Genomic DNA, 7768 nt, shown 5'->3' with positions numbered 1-7768 from the left:
GAGGCGCTTCCGCGCCTTCCAAATGCGGGTGGCCAGCAGGACGGCCGTACCGGCCACCAGCAGGACGAGCGAGGGGAGCAGGAAACTCATGGCTTCACCCGTGTCCCATCGTGGCCGCACTGGGAGCCAGGGGTTGGTGGCACGTGTCCTGTAGAGACACCGTGCTGATGTCACAGTGCTGCGGGGGGGACACCTGTGTGACATCACAGCCCCGCCTCGCCCCACGCTCACGGCCTCAGGGCACCCCAGTGTTTCCAGGGGCAAGGGGCTCCATGTGGGCAATGGGGGCCCTCTGGAGCAGAACAGATGGAAAGATTCTGAGGCAAGTAGGACACAGTGATGAGGAGGAGGATGATGGTCTCACCTCCTGGCTGACAGAGCTGGGGACATGGATTGTCCCATGGGACACTGCAGGGTGCTGCAGGAGGAAAAGCTCTTCTCAGTAACCACCAAAAGATGTCTGTGTTATCCACAGCATTCCCATCCTCAATCCAAGCCCAGGGCTGTGCCACACACTGCGAAGAAAATGAACCCTGTGAATCCTACTAAAAGCAAACAACCAAAGCACTGAGGTGGAGCAGCATAAGTGTTTTCTGTGGAGCATGTTGGTGATGGAGAACTGCATCAAGATGGGATTTAGCAGAGGGGAGAGGGGCAGACTGGGTACCCGGGACATCCCATGCGGCACAGGGAAGGAATGTCATCTCCAGTGGAGCACCTGATATCCCACAGTACCAGCTGTGGCACTGACACATGGTGCCAGCTTATCTGTGTGGTCACAGAAGGACCTGGAGGGTGGCACCATCACCATGGGTTGAGTCTGACTGGTTTGATGTCTGGGATAAATCCACATGTACTGGAGATGATGGAAGGTGGTGGTTGCTGGTTCTTGGGCTGTTGGGAACAATTTGGATCCCGTCCCTCCCAGCTCCTTCTGGAGACAGTGTCTGTGGAACCACACAATGGTTTGGGTGGGAAGGGTCCAGCTGGGAGCAGGTCCGGGCTAAAGGTCTGGCTGGACAAGGCCCAGTGGGAGTAGGGAATGGGGCTGGCTGGAGAGCAGTTGGGACCCAGCTGGGAGGTGCTGGTGACTCCTGCCCAGAGATGGAGTCACAGAATCGAGATAAGAATCAGCTGCAACCCCAGGCCACCACCTGCGGATTTCCGGGCAGGAAATGCAACTGCTGGCCTGAGGCTGGTGCTAATTGGGGTTGTAATAATCAAATGGAGATAATTGTATCTGATTAATGCCATGAGAGCTTGTGTGGGGATCAGAATAGGTTGAACTGAAGCACAGCAATATGCCTGGAGGAACAAGTCCGTGGCTGCTGGGGAAAGGCTTTGTGGATGTCCAAGAGGGAATTGACTCCATGGAGTTTGGGTGAGGCTGTGCTTGTGTGTGGTGCTGGGGAAGAGAAGCAGAGGAGCTGAGCTCATGGAATTAAGCAGGAAGGAGGACAGAAAGGATGTGAGCTGTGTTATCTCCCAGACACACACACACACACAGAGGGACATACTGGAATGTCACTTTATTGCTCCATGGAGGGGTCCAGGGTGTCTTGGTGGCATCAGTAGGTGCTGAAGATGGCCTGGATGTGCTCCCAGTTTTTTGGTTTGTAGGTGCCAACCCCTGCAGCAGACGGATGTGTGAGGATGGGACACGGAGACCCCCAAGCACAGCCCCTTGTGCCCCACACCCCCTGGGTGCTCACCTTCCTGGAGGGGACTCCAGCAGCTGAAGAACTGCCAGTAGGTCCTTTTGGTGTCATTGCCAGCCAGCCCATGGATGGAGGTCACAAAGGGACCCCAAGATGTCTTCTTTGTCTTGAAGCTGCCAGCAAAGGGAGTGAGCTCAGAGCTGGGCGGGGGCATGCAAACACCTCCCCTTCTCTCCCACCCTCTGGCTCTCACCGAAAGATGTCAGGTTTCTCATTCCTTGCCACCTTCATCACCTGGAGCAGCGTGGAGTTATCTGGGACACACACCGAGGTGGAGTAGTGGAAGTAATTCTTCAGCGTGTTGGTGATGGAGAACTGCACCGTGATGGAAGCTGCAGGTGGGGAGAAGGGCAGGGTGGGCACCTGGCAGATCCCACCTGGCACAGGGCAGGAGTGTCACCCACAGGAGGTCTGCTCCAGGTTGGAATTGCAGTTGTCCCCAGTATTGGAGACAGGGGCAGCTGTTGGCATGGGGACATTCCGTTGGTGGCAGCACAGCCCCACCTACCTGCGTTCAGGTACGACTTGCCCACGAGGGGAGGCAGCACCTGGGCTATGGCCATGGGCTGTTGGTACTCGTGGTTGTAGACCACGCTGAAGGCCTGGGCACGGTCCCACTTCCGAGGGGCATAAAACTCACTCGAGGTCTCCAGAGCCTGTGGAAGAGGTGGAATGTGGCACAAGCAGCCTGCGAGCGGAACTGTGACCCCAGAGCCCCTGTCCAAACCTGCAGGGCCAGGCCCATGCTGTAGATATCCCCGATCATGCCATTGTGCCTTTCTTGCTCATCCAGAAAATCGTTGGTCACTGCCTTTAGTGCATCATGGATCAGGTGCTGCTTGTCTGTGTGGTTGTAGGCGCACACCAGCGCCAGTACCGCCATGGCCCGCGTGTCTGTGGGATCCCAGTGTCACTGTCAGCGCCCCAGAGACACCTCTGGGAGTGGAGGGGGCACAGCGGGGCTGGAGGATTCCCTTACCCACATCGGGGGAGCTCTTATGTTTCAGCAACTCCTCGGCCACAGCCTTGACTGCATCTTGGTTGTCATATTCCTTCACCAGGCACAGGGCCAGGATGTCCAGGCTCTCTGTGTACCAGGTGGTCACTGCAAGGCAAAGAGGGGTGAGCTGATGGGGTGCAGTGAGGGTGACACCCCCCAGTCCCCCCAGTTCTTCCCTCACATCCCTGTGTACCGTTTTTGCTTATCTCCTTATTCATTTTCTGCTTCAGGATGGGGATCAGGTTGATAGTCTTCCCCCTGGCATGGACATGTCGGGGGTCCTGGCAGGAGGAGAGGAGGGCAAGGACATACAGAGCCACTTGTCCCGAGGTCAGGTCTGTGGGGACAAGAGGACAGAGTGGTGGGATGGGATGTAGTGTCCTGGGAGCTGACGGTGCTGAGCCTGCAGTACGGGGTCTGCTGGGATCAGGTGTACCCCCTCCCCTGCTCTGGGTTCTCCTCCTCTCCCTTCCCCACCTTTCTGGGCTCTCTCCACTGCATCCTTCTTTATCTCCCGGAGCAGCCAGTTGTGGACATGGCCGTGGGTGGCTCCAGCCAGGTTCATAGCCAGCAGGATGCTGGGGTTCAGCGGCTCGTCAAACTTGACGGATTTCTCCATGCGCTGCAGCAGCTTCTGGACCAGGTGGTCACGGGTGACTGTAGCCTGGCACCCCTCTGCCACGGAGGGCAGGTCACCAGGAGCCCTGTGCATCATCCACTCGTCCTCCTGCAGTGTCACCGGTCTGTCTGCGGTGCCACTGCAGGAGAACTGACACTCACCGCAGCCCTGCGTGACCGTGGCACTTGCCAGGGCCAGCAGGACTGCGATGCTGTAAGCCATGCTGGGCATCCTGTGTCCTCAGGAGAGCTGATCCACTCAGGACAGCAGAGTCCTGCATGCACTCATCTCTCTAGCTGTGCCCTCTGCTTTTATCTGCTCCTGGTGCCATCCTGTGGTCACTGCCCACCCACAGTTCCTGTGGCACTTCCACATGATGCCAGCTTATCTGTGTGGTCATGGAAGGACCTGGAGGGTGGCACCATCACCATGGGTTGAGTCAGACGGGATGCTTCTGTGTGACTTGTTTGATGTCTGGGATAAATCCACATGTACTGGAGATGATGGAAGGTGGTGGTTGCTGATTTTTGGGCTATTGGGAGGATTTTGGATCCCTTCCCTCCCGGCTCCTTCTGGAGACAGTGTCTGTGGAACCACACAATGGTTTGGGTGGGAAGGGTCCAGCTGGGAGCAGGTCCAGGCTGAAGGTCTGGCTGGACAAGGCCCAGTGGGAGTAGGGAATGGGGCTGGCTGGAGAGCAGTTGGGACCCAGCTGGGAGGTGCTGGTGACGCCTGCCCAGAGATGGAGTCACAGAATCGAGATAAGAATCAGCTGCAACCCCAGGCCACCACCTGCGGATTTCCGGGCGGGAAATGCAACTGCTGGCCTGAGGCTGGTGCTAATTGGGGTTGTAATAATCAAATGGAGATAATTGTATCTGATTAATGCCATGAGAGCTTGTGTGGGGATCAGAATAGGTTGAACTGAAGCACAGCAATATGCCTGGAGGAACAAGTCCGTGGCTGCTGGGGAAAGGCTTTGTGGATGTCCAAGAGGGAATTGACTCCATGGAGTTTGGGTGAGGCTGTGCTTGTGTGTGGTGCTGGGGAAGAGAAGCAGAGGAGCTGAGCTCATGGAATTAAGCAGGAAGGAGGACAGAAGGGCTTCTGTGTTTTCTACCAGAGAGCTGTGTTTTCTCCCAGAGACACAACATGCACACAAACACAGAGGAACATGCTGGAATGTCACTTTATTGCTCCATGGAGGGGTCCAGGGTGTCTTGGTGGCATCAGTAGGTGCTGAAGACGGCCTCGATGTGCTCCCCATCTTGTGGTTTGTAGGTGCCAACCCCTGCAGCAGACGGATGTGTGAGGCTGGGACATGGAGATCCCGACCACAGGCTCCCCTGCACCATCCCTGGCCCCCTCCCTCACCTTCATCGAGGGCATTCCCAGCACTGAGGAAGTGCCAGTAGGTCCTGTCCTCCGTGCTGCCAGCCAGCCCGTGGATGGAGGTCACATAGGGACCCCAGGATGTCTGCTCCGTCTGGAAGCTGTGGGAGAGTTGAGGAGGCTCAGGCCTGGGTGGGGAAATGGCAAATCCCACCTCCAAAGCCATCCTGGCTCTCACCTAAAGGTCTGGGGGTCCTTCTTTGCTGCCTCCTCCATCACCTGGAGCAGAGTGGAGCCACTTGGGACTTCCACTGAGGTGCAGTCGTGGAAGTGTTTTCCCTGGAGCGTGTTGGTGATGCAGTAATGCACCTGGATGAGGGCTGGGCAGGGAGAGAGTGGCAGGGTGGGCACCTGGCACACCCTCAGTGGGCACAGGGTGGGAACATCATCCCTGCGGGGTCTGGGCGACTCCAGGTGGGATCAGCGTACCTCTGGGAATGCTGTGTGTCCCCAGCACTGGGGACAGGGGCAGCTGTGGGCCTGGGGACATATTCTTGGTGGCAGCACAGTCCAGGCCAGCCACATCCAGGTAGGACCTGCCCACCAGGGCTGGCAGCACCTGGGCAATGGCCATGGGCTGCTGGTAGTCGTGGGCGTACACCCTGGAGAAGGCCTGGGCACAGTCCCACTCCCGTGGGGCGTAAAACTTCCTTGTGGCCTCCAGTGCCTGTGGAGCGGGTGGGATGTGGAATGACACATCTGGGAATGGGACCAGCTGGCCGCGATTCCAAACTCCGCTGGCACCTGCCCTACCTGCAGGGCCAGCCCCATGCTGTAGATATTCCCAATCATGCCATTCCTCTCCTCCTGCTCATTCAGGAAGCTGTTGCTCACTGTCTGAAGTGCCTCCCAGAGCAGATCCTGCACGTCTTGAAGCTCCACGTAGTCATAGACGCAGGCCAGCGCCAGTGCCACCATGGCCTGAGTGTCTGTGGGGTCCTGGAGTCACCGCCAAGGCTCGGGATAGACCGCAGGAGTGGGAATGTGGGAGCAGAGGAGTTCCTTACCCACGGAGATGGGTCTCTCGGGGCTCAGCACCTGCTTGGCCAGGGCCACTGATGGCCCTTGAGCACCGCCCGCCTCAGCCAGGCACAGGGCCAGGGTGTCCAGGCCCACGCTGTACAGGGTGGTTTTGGGAATCCCCTCAGCCTCTGAAAGCAAAGAGTGGCAAGATGACAGGGTGTGGGGACAGTGACAGCCCCAGGCCCCCAAGTCCCAACAAACCCAGTTTGGCCATCTCCTCATCTGTTTTCTGCTGCAGGACACTGATCAGGTCGAGGGTCTGCTCCAGGGCATGGACACGCTGGGGATCCTGGCAGGAGGAGAGGAGGGCAAGGACGTGCAGAGCCACCTGTCCCGAGGTCATGTCTGTGGGGACAAGGGGGCAGCCAGGCTGAGCTGGGCTGGGCACTCCAGGAACTGGCAGAAACCTGGTCCCCCAGGAGCTGCTACCTTCCCTCCTTTCCCTCCCTACCTTTCTGGGCTCTCTTCACTGCCTCTTCCTTGATCTCCTCAAGCAGCCACTTGTGGATGGGACCGTCGGTGTCCCCCCCAGCCAGGTTCATGGCCAACAGGACACTGGGATTTGCCGGCTCCGCAAAATTTACAGATTCCTCCATGCGCTGGAGCAGCTGGGAGACCTTATCCTGTGGGGCCACTGGAAAGAGGGGGAGGTCAGTGGGATCCTGTGTCCCATCCGTGGTCTCTCCTGGTTCTCCGTGGGTGGCTGACACTCACCACACTCTGTGGCGGCTGTGCAGCCCACCAGGGCCAGCAGGACCCCGATGCCCAAAGCCACACCAAGCATCCTTCTGGAGCCAGCTGACCCACTCAGGGTGGCAGAGTCCTGTGGGAATTCGGCTCTCTGGGCGTCTTCTCTGCTTTTAGCTGTTCCCAGTGTCCTTGTCCTGTCACCTGCCCTCCCCCAGCTGCCCTGGCTCTGCCAAGCACTGCTGGCTTATCTGTGTGTCCAGTGGGGGAGGAAGGGCGGTGATTTTCCATTTGGGATCACTGGGGACCACTTGGACCACTTCAGTATCCATGAGGCTGTGATGTTGTATGGGATTCATCCCAGTATGTCCCAGAAGGAACCACCTCAATCTTCCACCCAAGATCCTGGAAGCCTGAGGAGCTCCATTGCTGGCTGGACATTCTCCAGCTGTATCCCGCTTGGACTTTTCCAGGAAACTCCAGCCTTGATAATGTAACCAGTACCAGGAAAACTGGTGGGGAAGGTCATACTGGGCCCTGCTGGGAAAGCAATTCAAGGACAGTGCCTGCGTCAGGCACAGGCAGTTCAGGAGAACGGAGAGAAATTCCCGTCTAACTGGTTTCTTATCCTGCTGCCATAAGGTCTCCTGCTTAGAGGTGATGGGAAGGCAGAGCCTGTTCATTTTTGGGATTGTAGTAGGAGTTTTGGCCCTGTCCCTCACAGAACCCTTCTGGAGGTGTCCAGCTGTGAGACGAGCAGGGACAGGGTGTGCTGGCTGCTGTGCTGGATGTGACTGGGATAGGGAACTTTTTGTTTACTGCATTTGGATTCAGAATGGTAATGGTGCAGATAACACACGGGAGGTTTGGTGGTTGCTGAGCGGGGCTTGCCCTCCTCAAGCACTTTGCAGTGTCCCCTGGAACAATCCAGGACGAGGCACCATCCTCAGGGACATTCCCTGTGCCTTCTATGGGCTGGGAAGGAAAAGGGATGGGGGAGTCTGGAGGGTGATGGTGTCACTTGGCACAGCCCATTGTGGTGGAGGACCCGGTGAGTGAGGGATGGGGGGTCCGAGGGAGATCCCTCCAAATAAGGGAGGTTACAGCCCCAAAAGGCCTGAAAATTCATGGAGGGTCTGTGTGAAAAATACTGAAAACTGCAAATATTCCCATTTATGTATATTCTGAGAAATTATAATGCATTTAAAAGCTGATTCCGAAATAAAACCCTGTGTCTGCTGTGTTATAGACATGATATAGACTGTAAGGAATTCTGGTTACGGGGCCAGAGGGTTTGAAAATACAAACATATTTCTCTATCCGGGGCCG

General features: G+C 57.2%; 2 protein-coding genes across 2 annotated transcripts; both read right to left on the bottom strand.

The window, feature by feature from the left end:
• Window positions 1-1568: 1568 nt before the first annotated feature.
• On the bottom strand, window positions 1569-3559 carry LOC115948494 (cobalamin binding intrinsic factor-like). The gene is made up of 8 exons (XM_031061515.1): window positions 3196-3559; window positions 2900-3055; window positions 2698-2823; window positions 2446-2612; window positions 2119-2374; window positions 1912-2050; window positions 1713-1831; window positions 1569-1630 (listed from the first exon to the last, which is right to left on the bottom strand). Exons 1-8 carry the CDS (start codon window positions 3557-3559, stop codon window positions 1569-1571), a joined length of 1389 nt encoding a protein of 462 aa, XP_030917375.1.
• Window positions 3560-4566: 1007 nt separating this feature from the next.
• Window positions 4567-6551, bottom strand: LOC102036382 (cobalamin binding intrinsic factor-like). Its single transcript, XM_031061572.1, has 9 exons — window positions 6467-6551; window positions 6204-6386; window positions 5954-6097; window positions 5737-5880; window positions 5483-5658; window positions 5159-5396; window positions 4908-5049; window positions 4712-4830; window positions 4567-4628 (listed from the first exon to the last, which is right to left on the bottom strand). The coding sequence occupies exons 1-9, from the start codon at window positions 6534-6536 to the stop codon at window positions 4567-4569; spliced, it is 1278 nt and encodes a 425-aa protein (XP_030917432.1). The 5' UTR covers window positions 6537-6551.
• Between the last annotated feature and the right edge of the window lie 1217 nt (window positions 6552-7768).

This window comes from Geospiza fortis, unplaced genomic scaffold (genome assembly GCF_000277835.1).
Source record: "Geospiza fortis unplaced genomic scaffold, GeoFor_1.0 scaffold450, whole genome shotgun sequence".
NCBI lineage: Eukaryota > Metazoa > Chordata > Aves > Passeriformes > Thraupidae > Geospiza > Geospiza fortis.
Note: the sequence above shows the minus strand (reverse complement) of the source record. Positions and strands in the feature narration are given on the sequence as shown.

What these genes read in the sequence shown, in the direction of transcription:
- LOC115948494 (XM_031061515.1), bottom strand. Translation starts at nt 3,559, where the DNA reads ATGGCTTACAGCATCGCAGTCCTGCTGGCCCTGGCAAGTGCCACGGTC. An exon ending in CAAAAACGGTACACAGGGAT is followed by an intron (nt 2,824 to 2,899) that starts GTGAGGGAAGAA and finishes TTTGCCTTGCAG; the next exon opens with TGACCACCTGGTACACAGAG. An exon ending in GAGAAACCTGACATCTTTCG is followed by an intron (nt 1,832 to 1,911) that starts GTGAGAGCCAGA and finishes CTTTGCTGGCAG; the next exon opens with CTTCAAGACAAAGAAGACAT.
- LOC102036382 (XM_031061572.1), bottom strand. Translation starts at nt 6,536, where the DNA reads ATGCTTGGTGTGGCTTTGGGCATCGGGGTCCTGCTGGCCCTGGTGGGC. An exon ending in GCATGGGGCTGGCCCTGCAG is followed by an intron (nt 5,397 to 5,482) that starts GTAGGGCAGGTG and finishes CCCGCTCCACAG; the next exon opens with GCACTGGAGGCCACAAGGAA. An exon ending in TGGGAATGCCCTCGATGAAG is followed by an intron (nt 4,629 to 4,711) that starts GTGAGGGAGGGG and finishes CGTCTGCTGCAG; the next exon opens with GGGTTGGCACCTACAAACCA.